A 22303-nucleotide genomic window follows, 5' to 3' on the forward strand; every position below is an offset into this window, starting at 1 on the left:
TTGTTTAAGTTTTCGGTTCTCAATAATACTCCAACTATTGTTCATAAGTTGGAGTTGTTTTTGTATAAGTTGCTGGTTTGGTTGTTTGGGTTGTTGTCTTTAATTAAAGTAGTTCTTGTTATGGAGGGTTATGAAGTGTGGTCGTTGTTCTCGGTGTCTTGTTGGTTGGTTTTAGGGGTTGTAAGGTTAAGCAATCCCTGGCTAGTTTGGTTGGTGGCCCTTTTAGTTGCTTGTTCGGGGTGGGATTGTGTAATGGGGGATTGTTATGTTGCATGTGTGACTTCCCTCTTTGTTTGTTTGGGCGTTGTCCTCTGTGTTTGTGCTATTTTCCAGAGGCTAGCGATAGTTATGCAAGTAGAAAGTAGTCCCTGCATTTGGAGTTTGTAGGGGGAAGGTAAGTTTGAGGGGAGAGGTTTGTTTGCTTGTCCTTTTGCTTTTTGGATGCGGGATGATTTAAGTCTTCGTTCTTTGGCTATCATCCCTGTGTTGGTGTTGATGATGACAATGACAGTCATCATTAAAAATTTCAATCTTGAAGGAGGCTCCCCAACTTTAATGTTTGGGGTAAGCAAAGTCCTCCATTTTCTTGCATTCTATATAGGTAGAATTGCAAGAAAGAAGCCTGCATTTTGGTGTAAGGTTTCTCTTGGCAGAGTCGTGGAAAAATTCGACTCTCGTTGTTTGGCTCCCGGACTCTTAGGAGGTGGCTATGCTTTTCAATCCCTAGGAGTGGAGTCGTGTGATGGGTCTTTTTTTCGACAACAGGAAGCTTTCGACTTTCGGGTGTTTTTGTCTCTACACTACTTCCACCGGGATTCTGCATAGGCAATATGGCAAGTTTCGGTTCCCTTCTTTAGTGTTCACTTGCATTATTTGTCCTTCTCCAAGGTTTGGGTTCATTTGGCAACTTTTGGTCCAACAAAAGGTTTGGGTAAGAACCTTTCGGTTATCCGGGCTCCGAGGAATTTGGTATGATGCACGAGGGTGTAATCATTCACTTCGTTTTCCCTCTACTGGTTTAGCTAAGTGGGTTTTGTTGTTTTTAGTTTCTTGTTTTAGATCTCTTAGGTTGTAATTTGCCTTTATTTAAGAAGTTCTCATTGTCAAAAAAAAAAAAAAACAAAAAAACAAACCCTAGCCCTACTATACTAATAATCTCGTCACTCCTCAAGCCCAGTTAAAGATAACCATTAATGGGAGAAAGACCTACTACACCAAACACATGTAAAATCTGATTGATATAGGTATTAAACATAACATTTTAGGAGTATGTAAAATTAAAATAACAAGATAACTAATTGTAAAAAGTTGAGTCTTCTAATCTTGAGGTTAGAGTTCCATCATCACTGGAGATACTTTGAGGATAAAGATTTTCCTTATTCTAGCTCCCCCTAAACTCTAAGTACTTAGTCCTCATCTTTTGTATAATACGATGTTTACAATATTGTTTTTCCCAAGAATGGAAATTCAATAAAAGAAACATAAAACTTTTATCCTAGTCATTTTAAACAATCAAACTTAACTTATGACATTGTATTTGCTAAATTCTACTAAAATGAATATATTTTTAGCTTATTTATCGTTAACTTTTGACCATTAAATTAGTGATTACACTGTTAACTATTTTTTTCGTTCTTTTTAATTACAAGACTGGGAGTTTATGCTTGCCAATACATATTACGGAGTATATCACTAATATCTTTAATTATATAAGTCACTTATACATAGTACTATAATAGTGTCAAATTTCAAACATTGCTTTTTAAAAACATGAAAGTATAATACCAAATAAAAATAAATAAATAAATAAATAAAAATAATAATAAGGCCTATTAGGAAAAAAAAAATGTATAAAAATAGTAAGTTATTGAATTAGGCAAAAGCTAATGAGCGCCCCCGAAGCGTTAGATAAAAGAATTAAAAGTGGAAATATTAGAGTAAAACTAACATTAATTACACCGAACGACGCGTGATTTCGTCATGCATTCCTAACTTAATACTCTTTTAACCAATAAAATTATTCCTTAACTAACGCTGCGGGGCGCTCGTTAGCAAGATCCATTGAATTATGCATATAACGATGATATTTTTTATATCGAAAATAATTTTTTTAATAATAATTATTCGGACAAAAAATCCTCATCTGAATCTCGAAACTCTCATCATCACACCTAAACACCTATTCACGATCTCACAGTACCACCTAACCCCCCTGCTCTCTCTCTCACTCTCTCTTCACCTCAATCATCATCTTATTCATCACAAATCCCATTTCATCTCTCTCTCTCTCTCTAAACCATGAGCTGGTGGTGGGCTGGCGCCATTGGTGCAGCTAAGGTAAGCTAATCTCTCTTTCTCTCTCCTCTTCAATTTCCCAATTCAATAATTCATTCAATTTTTACATAATCATTACATCCATTAATTTGTAATTAATCTAATTTTATCCTGATTTATTTAATCGTAAATTATTGCAGAAAAAACTCGATGACTCAGATTATGCAGCAATAACATCAAGAAACTATCAGAGCGTAGCTCTGGTAGTTGGAGTGACAGGAATTGTAGGCAACAGTTTAGCAGAAATTCTCCCTCTTTCGGACACTCCGGGCGGGCCGTGGAAAGTTTACGGCGTGGCCCGACGTCCACGGCCCAACTGGAATTCGGATCACCCAATTGAGTATATCCAGTGTGATGTCTCTGATGAAAACGACGCCGTATCGAAACTTTCCCCGCTTACTGATGTTACTAACATTTTTTATGTATGTTGGGCAAACTGTGAGTCTGAAGCTGAGAACTGCAGGGTTAACAGCAGGATGTTTCGGAATGTTATCAATGCAGTGATTCCGAACGCGCCGAATCTGAAACATATATGTTTGCAGACAGGGGTGAAACATTACTTGGGACCTTTTGAGTCTTGGGGAAAGATTGAGCACCATGATCCTCCATTTACAGAGGATATGCCTAGGTTGAATGCGCCTAATTTTTATTATGATCTTGAGGATATATTGTATGCTGAGGTTGATAAGAAGGATGATTTAACATGGTCTGTCCATCGACCTGGGGGGATTTTCGGGTTTTCCCCGTATAGTTTGATGAATGTTGTTGGTAGTTTGTGTGTTTATGCTGCTATATGCAAGCATGAGGGGACTCCACTGCAGTTCCCCGGTACGAAAACTGCCTGGGAGAGCTACTCCCAGGCGTCTGATGCGGATTTGATTGCAGAGCATCAGATATGGGCTGCAGTGGATCCGTATGCCAAGAACGAGGCGTTTAATTGTAGCAATGGAGATGTGTTTAAGTGGAAGCAGCTATGGAGGGTGTTGGGGGAGCAGTTTGAGGTCGAGATCATGGAGTTTGATGAGAACGAAGGCGGGTTTAGTCTCGAGGAGAGGATGAAGGGGAAGGAAGGGGTATGGGAGGAGATAGTGAGGGAGAATAGTTTGGTGCCTTCAAAGTTGAATGAGGTAGGGACTTGGTGGTTTGTGGATGCAACTCTTGCTGGAGAATGGTATTTGGATAGCATGAACAAGAGCAAGGAGCATGGATTTTTGGGGTTTAGGAACACCAAGAATTCTTTCATTTCTTGGATTGATAAAATGAAGGCTTACAAGATTATCCCTTGAAAAAATTGAAAAATATGTAAATGTTTTTTTTAAAGTTATTGTAATTGGCTTTTTTTGCCTTTCTTTTGGTGATAATTATTTCCTGTAATCATAATAAGATAGGAGTAATGTGACTCCTAAAACTGAATTCAATTTGATTGGCTTTTTGTTTCATACCCGAAGCACCAGTGTTCTTTCTAATTTGGATCACTTGTTATGTTAATATGAAAATTGGAAGGTAATAATGCATCTTAATTCTTACCAAATTTATCCCAAGCCTTGAGGTTCACTTTCAGATATCTCAATCAAAAGGTCTGAACCTGTTAATGTCAAAAGAGAGTAATCAATATCGATGTTAAACTGGATATTTAATTTCAGATCACCAAAAAGATAAATGAACAAGTATAACAGTTACTCAACTATACTTGGCTCCATATGCCTTATTTAAATGCTACATTAACTCATTAAGGTAGTTCTAAGTTGTAAAAACAATAAATTGTTGACAGATAACTACTATGCAACATAAGCTATAGACAAATCCATAGATAATTATTGTAACAGCTACGCCATCATTAATAAGCTTCCCCACAGCACCAACCTCAATACCTCACCAGAACTGTTTGATTATGATACGATCTATCATGAGAACATTAACGATCTCAGCAGAATTTCTGTACTATCGAAGGCTTCTTAATCATGTACTTGTATGTATGAGGCGTTGAATGGCATAAAAATAGTGCCATTAGGAAAGAAAGGATTCAAAGAAACTCAACAGTCGTTTTTTCCTTTAGATCTTCAGCTGAACCACCAATCTAAAATTCTTCAATACAGCTCTCACTGATGCTGATAGTTGTTCAAGGATGTCCAAAGCTTGTCTAATGAACAATATTATACAGTTGCAACTTCTTTTCTTTGATCTTTATTGCTTGGAAGTTTTACCCGTGTCTTTGTTGATGTGCTTCGGCTGCTTCCTGTAAAATAATGCAAGTATTAATAGTCAGCAGAGCAGCCTGCAAGATTATGTATTGATTAATTTATTTTTTTTCCCCATTGTTCAACTTTCAGTAGAAGCGAAATATGTAAATGAAACAGCACGATGACCTGCATCTTTGACAGTTTTCCTTCTGCTGCGCCATAAAAGACGAATTGGTGTACCAGCAAATCCAGCATCTGAACGCAATTGCTTCTCCATATAGCGACGATAAGTCTCAGGGAAGAGCTTTGCATCATTGACAAAGAAAACAAATGTGGGAGGCCGGATAGCAGCCTATATGACAAAATGTGAGCTTTGAGGAACTTCCAAATAGTAATGCACCAAATATAAGTAGGCCAAAAAGTTTAACAAAGATCGGATACTAAAAAATCACTGGAACAATAGTCACATATAGTAAACAAGATAACCACATAATACAGTTCCTTTCCTAGTAGTGGAGAAATAGAGAGTAGATTTTCCCAATATATCAATAAGATTTAGCAAGAGATAATTTGGATATAGCACAACTATTATAAGGGTTTACTGTTGAAATTATGGTCAATCCTTACTGTTGAGGGGAAGGGATGATGTGACAATTATCTCTAGATGAAGAGAAAATATCTTGCACCTAATACCGATTTCTAGAGTTTCTACATCAATTACTATTACATGCCAATATGCTTTTGATTGCACTCCATAGGACCAGCTACAATCAATATACTTTAAAATGATGCCACACTTAGAATGTTTTCTTTTACTTGACTAACCAGGAGCTGGATGAAAATTGTGATTTTAACAAGAAGGATATTTCAGTTACCTACAGTCTGACACTCAACCCTCATTGTCACATAATGGATACATTGAACACTGAATTATCTCAGAAATGATTTGTCACATAATGGATAAATTGCTTGCTGAATTATTTCAGCAATGAATTGTCACATAATGGCTAATTTCTCACTGAATGTCTGTAGCAATTTGATATGCAAGTCCTAGAATCAATTAGCTCACATGATTCTCATGTAGTGTAGACATTAAGATAGAATGCCAAAAATAAAAATATTAGCACCAATGGGCAAAGAGACAAGACGCGCTGAAATAAATGCTTGTTCAAGAAACTGCAAGACACTAGGGACCCGATAATCATGCTCCAAAAGATTGAAAGCAAGAAATTTTCCAGTGTTCTTAAAAAATAAACCAAAAAATATATATATATACCTGTGTACAATAATATACACGTCCCCTCTTCCCTGCTCGAGTTCTTGGTGGAGCTTTAAAAGCCACAGCTTCTCGGACAACTTGATTCAATGTGGCTGTACTTAGCCTTCTTGACCTTTCTTTCTCTACTATGCTGGCAGCAACAATGATCCTATAAAGTATAAACACGATGGAAATATCAAAATGTCGGCAAGGACAGTAAGTATTGGAAGTAGCATGTATCTCCTGATGGGTCCCAATTAGATGTAGAACTCATGTATTCCATGCTAAAAATTTCCAGGACTAAATGCAATAACCACTGGAACAATAAAATTGAAACTTTAAGCAAACTTAATAGTCAATATAAGTGGAAAGCTTTTACAAATTTCACAAAATATCACCAACTCCTGTACCTCAACAAACCACAGTATAAAGCCTGTCATGAAGCTCTCATCTATGGTAGTGTGGAGAATCAGATATGAAAATACTTAACCCTACAATTTCAAATATGTTTCTGCTCATTAAAATTCTTCTCTAGTCATTCATTACAGGATACACACCAAGTGTTCCTAACTTCCTATCTTGGTTCTGTACTTCTGCTCACTCCCCTGCCTAAATAAACCCTAAAATATCTGAAGATTACTGTTGAATTTATACGGCTACTACTTTTTTCAATGGAAATAATTTACAAAATAGTGCTATCTAGGACTTAGATGACAATTAAAAGGAATAGAGTGTAAGAATGCAGACCACACTTTGATTCACAACAGCTCAAATCCAGGTCCTATTATGGTGTCATATTGACCATGGAGTTCTGTAAGTTTTTCAAGTAAAAAATCATCTTCCACACGAATCACACCACATGTCATAAGCTCTGAATCCCACAGCAAAGAGGATAAGAGCAACTGCTTCAAGGGAAAAAAAACTAGAAAATAAATTAATTAATTACAAAAAAAAAAAAAAAATAATCTAAAGGACAAGGCATGTATAATTGTATATAATTAGGCAAGGACTTCAATTGCCAAATTGTTCCAACCAAAATATAATCACAGACTTCAGCCAGTAATCCAATGCAACAGATAATAGTCAATTGCATCAAAAACCCTAACCCTATTAGTAATCATTCAGTAAGTCATAAATATCATCCACGCCACATGTATGTAAAAAGCCAAATAATAGGATTTTGATTCAAAATATGCTGATTTGCAATCATGTTTATTGAAAAGTAACTATTGGGATAGTTCATACTTATCAACACTTTGACCAGATATTGCAGCAGCATAAACAATGGGTGCCCAATGAAGACTGCGAATCTTCTGTCTAACATCTTGCTCATATAACACTGCTGTCTGTTGGTTCTTATTTGGTATTGTATCCCATTTATTCACGACAATCAAACAGCCCTTTCCTTCCATTTCAATTCGTTCTGCAATCTTGTAGTCCTGGAAAATAATATAAATGGTATCAAGCCCTCAGATTACAAAACAAGAAGCCATAAGATAGACCGTCAGGAGCATATGCACTTTTTCCTTCAGCCATTATGAATGCACAGAAAAACTGCAAATGATTAATTTATAACTACCAGCTGATCTATAGAAATATGTTTGGAAAGAGGAATAATATCAGAGTGATTCTACTAGAAAGTAGAAAACTAAGCACTATGCAAAAGCTGAGCAACCAAAATGTGAAAAACGTTCTTATTTTCTAGGAACCTAGCCAATGACCAGAGCCTCTCAGGCCTCAAGAGAAAAACAAAATAATCGAAAGTAATTTGTTAATATACTCCGCATTAAAGCATGGCAATAAATAGCATGATTACTCCCTCCCCTGCCAAACCCACTTGGAGAAAAGGGGAAAACAACTATAATTTTATGTACAAAATTAAGTTCATCATCTATTACTCTACATACACAGCATCCACAATGCTGAAACGCAAAGCTTCTAAGTTCTAATATTTCATTTTCCAAGTTGGACAGCCAGTGTCATCAGTCATGGCACCATCTCCGAGCATAAGTCCATACAAAGTAAACAACATACAAGAAGTGAAACTGAAGGTATGATAATTATGAAATATACAAACCCAAACCTCTAACAAAACAGAAAATTGAAAGCCTAGCATTGACTGTCAGCCAAAGGTCTAAAAGACCAAAACACATTAAGAAGATAAAATCCATCATTTGGGGAGCACCCTGATCATTAATGCAAAAGAAGCAGCAAAACTACAAGTAGTTGTATAAAACAATTTAAATATTTACCCTTAACTGCCATAGAGAACCTTAAAGACAAGTTACCTGTTCAGTTATACAGGCCATTGCCTCAACGACGAGAGCAACAACATCAGAGCGACGAATAGCACGAAAAGCTCGATTAACAGATAAGCCCTCAGTGATGCTCCCCGATGATGCTACAGCCGATTTTCTTCTGATTCCAGCAGTATCAATAAGCCGGAACTTCTGCAAAAGATGTCAGAAGTTACAAATACCCCACTATCAGAGTCCACATGGAAGGAAGTACTGGTAACCCACAGGAGGTAAGGGGAGAAAGGTGGCTCAGTGGTAAGACTGGTAACCACTAACCAGAATATTATGACTTGGGAGAGAAGAAGGGAGTTTAAAGAAGGTGGTTCTTGCCACCACCAGTGTTTTCATTTTGAATTAAGACTCTGAAACTGCAGACAGAGAACAGGTCTCCAACTAAAGACAGAGATAGTTCCCCAATCATTCATGGCCATGTTCATTGTTCATACAACCAAAAATAAATAAATATATAGATAAAATAAAAATAAAGGCTAAAACTTGATAATTTGCATGAATTTTTATAGAAACTTAAAAGATGACATAAAACAGGAATAGAAAAATTACACTACACAACCATTTCACAAAAAATCTGAAAGTTATCCACCACCAAAATGCAAAGATAGAGCGAAATAAATAATATTCATACACAGAATCCAACCTGTCCATCTGGTGCTGCAAATTCAGTATCGATAGCATCACGAGTAGTACCACTAACAGGACTCACAACAGTCCTGTCCTCCCCAACTAATGCATTTAATATGCTGCTTTTTCCAACATTTGGTCTGCCTACAATTGCAATAGCAGGGATGTAATTTTCTTCTTCTTCAAGATCAACAGGCTCCTATACTTGCAAGATAGACAACACGTCAAATCACTTCATGAGTCAATATACTAACATTAATATTCATATTAAGGAGACAATGGAAACACAAAGAGCAGTTCATGCTTCAGGCATCAGTTACACCAACAATTGGAAAACAAGCCGTTAAGACTTTTCTGTTTCATAAAGAAGTCTTCGGTTTTCTTAGCCTCTTCCTAGTTCCTACAAACTTATATTAGGTTAAAGAAACTTTTTTATAATTTTAAACGAACATTTATCAGCTACCTCAATTTTTGTCAACCCTGAACAAACAAGATCAAGGAGCTCCCCAGTTCCACTTCCAGAGATTGCAGAAACAGGAATAGGAGATAACCTACATCACCAAACAGTACATGTAAACACTTAAGAGAAAGGCAAAACAGAAGACAAGTGAACATTTAACATTCTAATTCCTAAATATAGCTTGTAAAGCTGTACATGTTTATCTTACTAGCGAGTACATCCATTAACCCTCATAAAAGGGCTAAAGAACTGAAACAAAAACATATAGGCTATATGCAAACAAGCAAATATCTACCCATATCCACATTCATTGAACAGGCATGTATCCAGTTTTCGAAACAATTGTAATACAGATGCAACCTTACCCACATATTCTTACTTCTTAGTTCTTACCCACATTCTCACATTTTCCTCTATAGAAGTTAAAGAGTCTTCAACACTTTAAATTTTCCTAGATAGTAGCCCAAATATCGTCTTTGTCTTGCATTTGCACACAAATACTGGGACCACAAAGGCTACTTCCAGGTAAAGAGTCACCATAAGCATTTAATGGACCATAGTGAAACATAAACATGAAAATAATCAAAGGTAAAGTATAACTCACCCCAAAGACCAAAACTCCGATACCTGTGCTAGCCCTTTATTGGGAGATTCACATTTGTTAACAGCAAGTATAGTATTTTTCTTTGAATAGTTTTTACGCAGCCAATCAGCTATTTCCACATCACCTGCAGTTAGGCCAGCCTGTTCAGAATTGTTCTAGTGAGATTTACTTGAAAGGGAAACAAAATGATCAACTTTATCTTGATGTGGTGCAGCTAAAATAAAAACTCAAGGAAAAATGAATGAAAGGTCTGTGCACCAATTAATCTTTATTTTTCTATCACCAGGGTCCTAATAGAAAATTTACGATAGATAGATCAGGAGAGAGAGGGGAAGGGGGCGGGGGGAGTTTTGGCCTCATGAATCATCTAGATGTTTGTGTGAGACTGGGAGAAAACACAGGTATCAGAACTCTTGGTTGCAAATTAAATCACCCTAGCATAAGTCGCCACTAAAAGCAAGCTCGGTCACTCACTTGAGCTAAGAGAGAGTAACTTTGAGAAAAGGAAGACATAAGCTCAAAAGAGGGAACGAGAAGCATCCATATTCTATTCTTCACAAGCAAGAGAGAGTGAGAGATCTTGTTGGAGGCTCCAGCCAGAATTAGCCTAAGGCATCTGCCCACTAAAAAATGTAAGCAAAATGCTTTGGTAATGATTTAAAAAGTACTGGAAAGCAGGATACAGCATGTTATATCTAGAATTACTTAGATAGAGGAGAAGCATACCTGACCATCAACAACAAAAATGATGACTGATGACTCTTCAACAGCTATAGCTGCTTGTCTTTCAATTTGAGAAGGCATTCTAGCCACAGCGGCCTCCCTAGCAGCCAATGGGATTCCCTCCATACCAATAGTTGTGGATACATTCAAGTCCTCTACAACATCTTCCTGTGATTTGGATAATGTCACAACTCCTCCAGTATCTATGACCATGAATTCATGGTCTCCCCAAAAAGACCTTCCATATAAACGGTCCCTAGTAACCCCAGGCTCATCCACCACAATTGCTTTGTTACCCTATGGAAACAAGATTGGAATCAAACAGGGAACAAATTTTTTTAAAAAAATAATAATAATAATGGACGGAACTCAAGGTAAAGGTTTCTAGATATACCCCCACTAGACGGTTAAACAATGCTGATTTACCAACATTTGGCCTTCCGAAAATTGCAACCTTTGGAAGAAGATGGTCTGGTATCTGCAACCATAAATTTTAAACAAAAAAACTAATACATCAAGCTTTCTATAACTTTACTCCAAAAGAAATCCTACGAATCCTAATTAGACATAGCTTAGCATTGACAGTAAATGCAAGACAATTTCAATCATTTTGAGACATGTAATGTCGGGAGGTATATATAGCTTTGGCCCGAATGTTAACACTTTACAGAGAACATCAACAACAACCACCCCTTACCTAAGTATAGTTGATTAGAGTCAGTGAAACAACATATTAACCAAGGAAATAACAGGAAGATGCAAAATGTTTTAGAAAACAAACAATAAGTTCTAATTTACTAACATTCTTAGGTACAGTTTTCTGTCGTTGCTGTTTTCCTCCAGCTTCTTTACCACGATTCGTCCCGTCTTCCTCTATGATCAACATACAGAGAAAGTTGAGTTCACATGTTCACAAATTTTCCTCAATGAAAGGAAGTTGAGGTGAATGAAATTTGCTCTAGCTACAATCGATTCCACATTTGTCTCAGCGTATTCAACAATTAAATCCATTAATCTCAATTCATATAAATGAAGCATTCAACTCCACATTTCATTAGCATATATAACAATTTAATCCAAGAATTACATGCACGAAATCCACATAATAAGACTTCTAAAGCTACATCAGATTGAAAATTAATAATTTATGTATATCAACATCGAATTCTAAGCTTAAGTATACATGATTAAGAATTTCAAAGCAATATTAGTTTGAAAATTAATAATTTAATATCAAAATCAAATCCTCAACCTAAGTACACATTATAATAACAATTTCAAAGCAAATTCAGATTGAGAATCGCTAACTTAAATAAACATCAAATTCTCAGCCTAAGTATACATTATAATAAGAATTTCAAAGCAATTTTAGATTGTAAGTTAATAATTTAAATATCAACATCAAATTTTCAGCCTAAGTAGACAATCTATATTCTATACATTATAATAAAGCAAATTCTGATTTTAATTTAATAATTAAATATCAACATTAAATTATGAGCCTAATTATACTATGAGCTACCAATTGATTAGACAAAAGAGGAAAAAGAAAACGCCAATTGATTAAGCTTAGAAATAACGAACCAATCTTCAATTCACGAGACAAAGACGTCGAAAATTCGCGAACAACAGCCTTAGCTTCAGCTTCAAGCTCTTCTTCATCGATGATGAAATCCTCATCACTTCCCTCACTTTGATAACCTTCGTAATCCAAAATCTCCTCCTCCTCAACTTCATCATCATAATCATGGTCTTCTTCTTGTTCTAGCTCTTCGTTTTCACCAGAAGCTTCAATTCCGCCATTGTTCGACGGCGAGCGAAGAACAGAAGGTCGAAAATGGAAGTTTAGGGAAGGTTTATGGAAAGAATTGGAGCGAAAAGGAGAAATTTGAGGAGGAGAGAGAGTGAGAGAAACAGAGAAACTTCGAGAAACTTGCTGCAGAGGTGAGAGAGGAGATATGGTTTTGGAGAGAGAAAATGCAGCCATTTTTCCTGTAATCGCCATTGTTGAAGCTTGGTGGGTTTTTTTGGGGGGGGGGGGGGGGGGGGGGGTTATCTTCTGTATTTCAATTTTCAATAGATGAGAAGACGTATGATAGAATAGAGAGCCAAAAAAAGCTACTGTACACTTAAAGCGTTATACAAATAAAATGTCTTTTTTTTTTTTTAAGTTCAAATAAAATGTTTAGAAGATAGGATGAGTGATGGAACGAAATGGAGTAATCAAAAACTGGAATATGTATTTATAGTTTTCGAGATGAATGATGAATTAATACTCCGTATAATTTTACCTTATTAAGCTGTCGAGTATTGATGTTACTATTATACTTGTTACCTTCAATTTATTGTGAAATAGATGGAAAAATAGGTCAATTTAATTTTGCTTTTGAAGTTTTTGGAGATTATAAAGCCACTTGAACATTACCTAACAAAGATTGACAAGCTAATTATACAATTCTATTTTTACTATTTATACTACATAGTAACAAAGTTGTAAAATTGGAAAATAGATGTGATGCGAATACTTATGTATGGGTATAATCACATAATATGTGTAACTTCAGAGATGACAAAAAATAAAATACTACCTCCGTTAATAGTTATGTGTAACTTTTGCCATTTTTGTCCGCTAAGCATTATGTGCAACAAAAAAATTTCTTTCCTCTTTTAGTAAAAAAAACTAGTTAAATGTCAATTTTTCCCTCATTAAAAAAATTAAAACACAATTTACTAATTATAATCAGATTTAATTAATCACTAATTTCTCACCCAATTTTCACCCCAACCAACCCAATCTAATTCATCAACTCTTTATCTTCAACTCAAGGAATCCAAAACCATCTACATTCATCTTCATCTTTATCTTCATTCATCTACATCTTCATCTCCCCCCATATTTTCTCTCTCCTCTTTCAATATCATTATCTCTCTTCATCTTTTTTAGATCTTTCTCTCTCTTCAACTTTTTAAAAAATTTTAGTGGGTTTGTGGGATTTTCTCTCTTCAATTCGTGGTGGGTTTGTGGGATTTTCTCGGTTTTCCGTCGGATCTGGGTTTTGTTTTCGTGGGGGTGGGTTTTTCTGGGTTTTGATTTTCGTTGGGGTGGGATTACTGGTTTTTGATTTTCGTGGGGTGGGTTTTTCTGAGTTTTGATTTTCGTGGGGGTGGGATTTTCTGGGTTTTGTCTTCCGTTGGTAGTGGTGGTGGTTTTCTGGGGGTTGGTAGTGGTGGTAATTTCATGAGGGTTGGTAGTGGTGGTGGTTTCGTGGGGTTGGTAGTGGAGTTGGTTTCGCGGGTTGGTGAAGGCGGTGGTGGTCTCGGTGAAGGCGGTGTTGTGTTAGATTGTTGACCGGTCTTGGTGGTGGCAGTGGGTGGTGTTGGCTGGTATTGGTGGTGTCAGTGGGTGGTGTTGGCTGGTCTTGTGACAGTGGGTGGTTGATTAATTATCCAAACATTCTCTCTCTACCTTAATTACATACCCCAAGAATACATTAATCACTATTATCAAATTTTGCATCGTGAACCGTAAACACCCCCAAAGTTGTACAAAACTATTTTGAGGTAGTAAAAAAGTTCAAAATATTTGGTTTAAATTAAACTTTTGAAGCCAATTTACAAGCTGTCACAGCAAAAATATGATACTCTCATACTCCTTGAGACAAGATGCATACTACTCCGTACCAAGTAGATGAATATTACACATTTATGTAAACTGTGAAGTACAACTTCAGACACTGCCTGCCTGTTGAACCTGTTCCCTTGTCTCGAAACTGGGAAAAAAAAAAAAAAAGTTATACTTTTTTTTTGAGGAAAAAAAAAAGCTATACTTCATATACAAAATTGGAAACTCTTCAGCCTCTGTAAAAACAAACAAGAACACCCATTCAACTGCAACATTTTCTGTTTCAGCTGTTGCATCCAATAGTCGATAGGCTATCAGTCGCCCCCTGTTCATCTTCTACTTGTCTACTAAGCATGCTTGATGAATTGATACTTCCAACATTCTCATCGGTACCCAATTTAGGTTCCTCTGGTTTAACTTTGATTTTTACAGGTTTTCCAAGCTTTGACTTGTCTTCCATTCTGGCGATTTCAAGAGCCTTCTCACAAACTGGGAAACCTTCCTCGTCCCAGGATTCGAGTATTACGCCAGAGCCAATGCATGTCTTTCCTCGGTAGAAGGCAGCAAACTGACCAGCTGCCAAGCCTTGATCATCTTCTGACAGATGGACAACAGCTACATCTCCATTGCAGTTTTCACCAGATACCATTGTCAAACTGCAGGAATAAAAGCTAGGACCATGTCGAACCTAAAAAGAGAGATATATAGTGGGTAAGATGACCTGTAAGACAATTAACAGCAGCATCATTTCCTCATTGACTCAACCCATTCCCACCGCACCGCACACTCCACACACGGACACAAACCCATCCCCCCCTCCCCCCCCCCCCCCAAAAAAAAAAAAAAAAAAAAAAAAATGGTCATCATAAAATAATCATGCAGCATAAGATAATTGTTTTTCATGATTCCAATACAACAACACCAGAGTTTGGAATTTCATCGATTGTTGATGCTTAAAAAACCCCATTCAACATTTTAAAGATGCAGTTCTTGCTGGTTCTCATAGTAACCATACAGTGCATAGGACTTCTGCCTATGGCAATGTCTGAAAAAGTTGGAGCACAGAAGTATGTAGCCATGCCCTAGCAATTATAAAAACGGCACTTTCAAGGGCCTACTGCCACCGTTGATAAACAAAAATTAATCAAACATGGAACCTAAACTGCTACTTTATACACGATAGTTTGACGAAAAACAATCTGTTTCAAGGCCATTACCTTGCACTGTAGCTCACTTATGTTGTCTGGGGGAAAGCCACCAAGCCATTTTAAAGATCCAACACGAAATACACGCCTTCTTTTGTCAACTGAATAATAGTTTCTTGACACAAATACTACATTATTTTTAATGTCCTTCTGTACAACATACCTGTACACCCACAAAAAAAACAGGTTGTGAGGCAAATTTTAAAGATAAATGTAAAGCACAGCACGGAAATGGGAAAATTATAGGGAGGGACAAGAGGAACAACATTTATAATCTAAATCTAAGTTTATCTGTCACGAAAGTAAGTCTCTCTCTCTCTCCCCCTCTCACACGTCTCATCCTTTCATGTCCCATCAACAGCTAGATGATCAAGAAAACTAAAGCGAAGCAAGTACTCCATATAAAGTTCAATCATTTCAGGCGAAATTATGCGCTATTAAATTGGTTCCCAAAAACTTGCACAGTGATAAAAAAAATGACAAAAAATAACCAGTCTTTCATCTGCACAAAACTTAACCAAAAAATAATCAAAAAATTATCTTCCATAAAAGGTACGCACTGGACAAATACAGTCATGGATACGTCATTTGTTTATGATTTAGAAAAAAAATCATCTGCAAACTTAAACCCAACAAAAGAATAATGAATCCATACAATTGAATTATTGACAAGAAAATACCATGGTCCCCCAGGAAGACGTAGGCCTTGGCGTTGACCAATTGTGTAAAACCAAAATCCACGGTGATTCCCAAGAAAATCTCCTGTTTCAGCTTCCAACATGACACCTTCCATCTCACCAATATGCCGTGCAACAAAGTCACTGAATTTTATCTGAAATAGACGTTAGCCTGTATAAGGCAGCAGTAAGGATAAAATCTCAAGAGAGAACAAGAACTGATACACAATTACATAATAGAATCAATACATGCTAGCAAAGCAATGGAGTATCTTCTTCCATCTATACAGGCAAAGCACAAAGTATAAACAAAACAAACAAGGACCATAAGACCATAAGCAGTATGGAGTAGCAGTATATAAAGGGAAATGGTATGTTATAAATATTACGGCTCGTTTGATAGCTAGTCATAAAGAGTATTAATGGGAATAAGTTTAAATGTAATTTAACAAGCAAAATGACATCCTAATATCCGTGGTAATGCAATTTCATCCCCAAACTTGTGTTTTCCATCATAAACGGCCATTACCACCTAATACAACCAAGGAAATAAACATTGATTTCTCATACAAAAATATGTACAAAGTCTTTTCCATTACCACCATTTACTACCACCAACCAAACTGTCTGCTAATAGTACATTGAACCATATAAATCACAATAGACAAGGACAAAAAAAAATTTGATCGAGCCAAAAACTTCAAGGAAGCATGACGTACAAACATTCAAGGTACCAGTACATCAAAGTATCAAACTCCAATAAATTTTGTGACTCGTCAAGATGAAAAGAAAATCATCATGTTAAACACATGCAGATTAATCACATAATACAGCACACAGTAGATTTCAAGTTGAATTAAAACTAGAAGAAAGATATTAAACTCGAGTCAAGAAATCAGATATCTAAATTCCATGCTTGCATTGAAGCATAAAAAGGAAGAAGACTTCAAAGACCAATGTACAGCAAACAAACCTTCACCAATAATATTAATTTGTTAAACATACTTTTCCAAGGAAGCATATCCCTTGTGAATCCTTTCTATCTTTGTTGGGTAGAGAAAATTCGCTAGCAAGTTTACGGACCTCGTCCTGAAAGTAAGTCAACACACATATTGATGAAAAACAAGTCTAAGAATGCAAAATGCCAGACAACAAAAGTATCAAGATATGAGGAAAACAAAGTAGTGAACAATAATTATTCAGCAGACTCCAGAATGAATATACATCCTAAGTATTTATGGCTACAGCACAAAGCTTCCTCAAAGGAACATCAACAATTAACAAATCCACTTCACCAGCTACTTACACCACTGTACAACGGTTAGATATTTTTAGCAAAATGCACTTGTAATTGCATTTAACTCATGCTAAAGACTCATCAACTTATCTTATTGGTTAAACCAACCACCAAATTGATAGGTATTAGCTCCAGTAGTCAGTTTGGTAAACAACTAAGCACAAACAAACAAATCAGTCTCACCTTTGACACACATCCCAGAGGGAAAATAAGGCGTTTAAGCTGACGTTGATCTAGGTGTGACAAGAAATAAGTTTGATCCTTGACCTGAGGTATCAAAGATTCAAAAAGAATAGTTAATTGTGAATTGTGGGAAGCTACCACTTGGCACTAACAATATAAGATCAAGAAGAAAACAGAATAAAAACAGACGACATAATTACCATATCCCTTGACAGCTCCAGAACAGAAGGATTATCCAGTGCATCAATCGACGGATGAATCACATTTGCATAATGTCCTGAGGCCACATAATCAAAATCCATACTGCTAATTGCATCCATAAATGCACCTGAAAGAATAAAGAAGATGAAAAGTAAGGATAACACAACTTTGAACAAGAATATCATCATCCGAATTCCAGATTCAGTCCTTTACACAGCAAAGAGAGCAAGCAACTAACCAAATTTTATTCTTGTATTACAAAGCACATCAGGATTAGGAGTACGCCCATTTCGATACTCTTCAATAATGTAAGAGACCTAATAGATAGTCCCATGAGTCTCAAACCTTAAGAACACATGCAAAGAAAAAGTAGGCTAAGATGTGTGCATAAAACATATGGCAACTAGAAACCACGCATATGCAACGTGGAAAACAATACCACTTTTTCCCAATATTCATCAGTCAGATGCACGATTTCCAACGGAACATCAACCTGGAAAAAATGTCTTTCTAGTTCAGTCGAAAACCAATGCCAACCGCAGAAACCACTACTTAAGTACTTCAAGAGCTACCTGATTGCAAACAGCCTTAGCGTATCCCAAATCATCTTCCCATGGGCATTCAGACCAATAATTTTCAAAGTCCTCCTACAAAAATCGACGTTTAAGTTATATTATCAGGCATTAAAAATAAATAACGTGTGCATGTTTCAAGAATTTTCAGAAGTCGAGTCTTGATTAACCTTCATAACTGCTAGTCACAAATAATGATTGCAGCAGTACAAAGGAAAATTGAGCTTGTCATTTTGGACATCAACTGTTGAACACATCAAAAGCATGACACGTTCCTCTTGTTGATTAGAGTCACAAATTTGTAAAAATTGCTTCTTACAGTCCACAAGTTATTAGCATCCTTAACACAGAGCATGAAAGAATAGGCTCTCACAAGATTAACATAATACGTCAACAGTAACTTAACATAAATAACTTCTAAGGCAGAGCATACCAAATACTAATTTAAATCAGCACATAACAAAGCAGTAAAATTCAGCCGCTATCTCCTCATCTTCCTATTAATATAAGTCACTGATCATTTCAACGCTTTCACTTTCCCATAATTCTCCAAGAATAGCTACTGTAGATCTGTTTTCTGATCTTTGTTGAGTGTTGTCATAATACAGCTTAAAGCCTATTATACAGGCATACTGACATAAATACCAAATTCCAATTTAATAAACACATAATTATTGCCAATTGAATTAACTCAGCTCAATTCCCTTAAATCAATCAAAATTTCACGATGACCAAATTAGGGACATACAACAATCAATCAATCCGACAAATAAAGTAAGAAAATGCAAAATATATAAACAATCGATTCCAAAATGCAAAACAAACAAATTTATATCAACACAAAAGGAGGCAATTTAATGATTAATCAATTTAAACACCGAAATTCAGCCATAAATTCAACAAAATGCAGGTCAAATGAATGAAGAGAGAAAATAATAAATTAAACCTGAAACCAAGTTGAAGATTAAGCAATTCAAACACCAAAATTCAGCCATAAACTCAACAAAATACAGGTGAAATGAAGAGATAGAAGAACAAATTAAACCTGAAACCAAATTTTGAGATAGAAAGCAGTGCAAGAATGACCAGCAGCATGGAGAAGTCTCAAAGCGACGCTACTATCAACACCACCACTAATAAGAACAGCAACTTTGAGGCGATTACCAGGCATCGAACACGACAAGTAAGGTTCGACATTGAAATCTAGGGTTTGAGAATCGGTGGAGGAAGTTGGGGAAATTGTTGCAGACGGGAGAGAAAATGGTCGAGAATTTAAAGTGAATTTGGGAAAATTAGGGTTTAAGGAGGGTTTAGGGATGAAGAGGGAAGATTTTGGGGAAAAGAGGAGAGAGAAAGAGAGGGAAGGGAGGAGAGAGAAAGTGGTCATGGCTCTGGTGGTGTGTCTCAGTAACATTGTGTTTTCCGGCGAGTAGACTCGACTCGCTTGCTTCAGTTACTTCCCGCTGTTACGGTTATACGGCTTATACCGATGTTGATAGGTTTCGGTGTGGATTATCCGATCTAAGGTATTGGGTAAAATTAAAGAGGACATCCGCAAAACATTTCTAAAATTAGCATTATAAAAAACAAAAATAGTTGAGAGAATATAAAATTAATAAAATATTATTCATGTTGGGTCTATAAGGTGATAGAAATGAATTACGGAGTAAATATTGTAAAAGCTTTCTAAATAAGAAAATGGAACAAGTATTTAAAAATGGAGGGAGTACTACGTATGAGTGTTTGACAACATAACAGTTAAAGTATTGTTGTAACACCCCCAAATCTCCCTCTACGGAAATACTAGTATAATACGTATAATTATACCATAGAGATAGAATTGGGCGTATTACTACCGCGTGATTACGCAAGACTACTCAAAATACTTAACTCAACAACAAAACTTGCAGCGGAAACTCAACTTTCTTTTATTAATACTTATAAAAATAGTAACATTGTTATGATTACTCAAAATAAAGACGAGACCAACATTCCTAAACTAGGTGAAGCAAATCTCGGGACTCCCATATTCTCATTCATGACTCCGCCTGAAAATAGTCAACATTGCTTACCATTACGGTAAATAGGGCGAACCAAAACAAATAAGAAATACGGATTAGCAAAATATGCTAAGTATGATAAGTGCAAGATAATGTAAACTCAATTTATTTGCAAACATGCTTTAAAAATCAATCCCAATAATTAATCCAATAAATTCCAAACTCATTATTCCAAAACCGATTCCAATGATTCAACATTCAAAATAATTAGTTAATAAAACAATTCCTTTATTAAGAACCAATTTCTTTTAATCCAATTCCTCACCCAAGTGTGCACATCCCCCAAGCTAGTCTCCTTATATTACAAGGCTATTCTTGAGGAAAGACCCGGTCATACAAAGTCCAAGACCTTATCAATAAACCAAATCCGCATAGTGAGATTACCAACATGCTTATAAAGCATTAATAATAATAATTCGATGGTTCAATAAATCCTTTTAATATCCAATAAATTCCAATATAATTCAAACTCCTTTTTAATAATTCCACATACTTTCAAAGTCAAAACCTTTTAAATAGATACTTGAGAATAAAATCTCATATTAATAACTTTTCAAAATCAATAACTCTTCCTTGAAAAACCTTTTATTTAATTCAACAAACCTTTTAAAATCAATTCCTTTATTTAAACACGATAAGTAATTCAAACCATTCAAAACATGATTTAAAAATCAATCATTCAAAATACTTTTATTAAAATCAATACCTTCAAACATAATTTATTTCAAAATTATAATTCAAATCAATTTAATTCAATCACCAATCAAATCATGTAAAACATGTTATTCAAACCAATCACTTTCAAAGGTATCTAGCCACCAAAACGTACCTTGATCCTTGCTAGAAAAATCACACAAAAAGAACCTCAAGAACCTTGATTCCGAATATCAATCAACACTTCACACTTTCAAAGTTCAATCACGAATACACCTTGCAAATAACATAACCATAAGGTTATCATAAACTCAAATCTAATGTACATGGGCTATAAAACTCTTTTAAAATAATACTTTAATATAAAATTATAGCTTTGAAATAGATAATTGTATTTTGGAAAACTAACCATGAAGAAGATAAAAGAATAGGATTAAAGAGAATTGAATTTTCATAGGAAAGAATAGGGAACTTGCAGAGATCATAACTCCTTCAATATAACCCCGAATTGGGTGATTCTTGGGTCTAACCTCAAGGTTTTTTTGAGAGGAACAATCTTCTGTGAAACATCAATACCCCAAAAACTGACCAGAAGTGCCCGAAAACTGACTTCAAATGTATACGGGATAATATTTGTATGAAAAGAGGAGAAGAAAAGTATGAAAAGGTTTAGGGAAAAGAAGAAGAAGAAAGAAGAAGAGAATTGGGTTTTTGGTGTGAAGAATATGAGAGGTATGAAGGGGTATTTATAGGCTAGCTCATGCAAGAATTATAGCAAGAAAATGTGGGAAGAATTATGGCAAGTAGGGTTTAAGAGATTACTTGGAGAAGTGAGTAAAAGAATTAAGGAAAGTTTGGATATTAAGATGATTGTGTATAATTGAATATGGAATGTATGTATGTCATGAAAAATAATAAGGACATTGGAATTACTTGGGGAATAATTAAGAAGAATGAATGACAAGAAAATATGATGATTAGATATTAAAAAGATGGGGAAATAGAATTAAGGAAAATAAGAGATTTTGAGGAGATAATTAAAAATATAATTTACCAAAATAAGTCACCCAAAAATCCATCATGGTGGCTTTAGATATTTAGGGAATTAATGTGCTAGTTTTAAGGAATTAAAAATAATTGTGTAAATAATATTTATTGTATAAAATAATTAATTAATAAAATTCCAATTATTCACTAAATAAAATAACTAAGAAAATCAGATTTTCTACACATAGAAAATCCGAAAATCATAGTTAATAATTTAGGAATTTTCGGCCCTTTTAAATAAATAATAAAATATAATTTTGTTTAATTAAAATATCCAAAATATATATAAA

The 22303-nt window shown here is 35.4% G+C and overlaps 3 protein-coding genes across 3 annotated transcripts; 1 reads left to right on the plus strand and 2 right to left on the minus strand.

Annotated features, from left to right (window-relative positions):
- The first annotated feature begins 2165 nt into the window (after nt 1-2165).
- LOC145574177 ((S)-8-oxocitronellyl enol synthase CYC2-like) lies at nt 2166-3773 on the plus strand. The gene is made up of 2 exons (XM_081631916.1): nt 2166-2337; nt 2475-3773. Exons 1-2 carry the CDS (start codon nt 2299-2301, stop codon nt 3618-3620), a joined length of 1185 nt encoding a protein of 394 aa, XP_081488042.1. The 5' UTR covers nt 2166-2298; the 3' UTR covers nt 3621-3773.
- Nucleotides 3774-3948: 175 nt separating this feature from the next.
- Nucleotides 3949-12519, minus strand: LOC145574176 (uncharacterized). The gene is made up of 12 exons (XM_081631915.1): nt 12080-12519; nt 11298-11368; nt 10890-10973; nt 10499-10792; nt 9773-9912; nt 9172-9259; nt 8725-8907; nt 8061-8222; nt 7018-7211; nt 5791-5941; nt 4701-4866; nt 3949-4570 (listed from the first exon to the last, which is right to left on the minus strand). The coding sequence occupies exons 1-12, from the start codon at nt 12498-12500 to the stop codon at nt 4488-4490; spliced, it is 2037 nt and encodes a 678-aa protein (XP_081488041.1). The 5' UTR covers nt 12501-12519; the 3' UTR covers nt 3949-4487.
- A 1546-nt stretch (nt 12520-14065) lies between these two features.
- On the minus strand, nt 14066-19691 carry LOC145575878 (uncharacterized). Its single transcript, XM_081633675.1, has 10 exons — nt 19298-19691; nt 18253-18327; nt 18120-18173; nt 17919-17997; nt 17680-17807; nt 17480-17563; nt 17005-17088; nt 16003-16154; nt 15335-15485; nt 14066-14805 (listed from the first exon to the last, which is right to left on the minus strand). Exons 1-10 carry the CDS (start codon nt 19664-19666, stop codon nt 14401-14403), a joined length of 1581 nt encoding a protein of 526 aa, XP_081489801.1. The 5' UTR covers nt 19667-19691; the 3' UTR covers nt 14066-14400.
- Between the last annotated feature and the right edge of the window lie 2612 nt (nt 19692-22303).

Source organism: Chenopodium album, chromosome 13 (genome assembly GCF_948465745.1).
Source record: "Chenopodium album chromosome 13, dcCheAlbu1.1, whole genome shotgun sequence".
Classification (NCBI taxonomy): Eukaryota; Viridiplantae; Streptophyta; class Magnoliopsida; order Caryophyllales; family Amaranthaceae; genus Chenopodium; species Chenopodium album.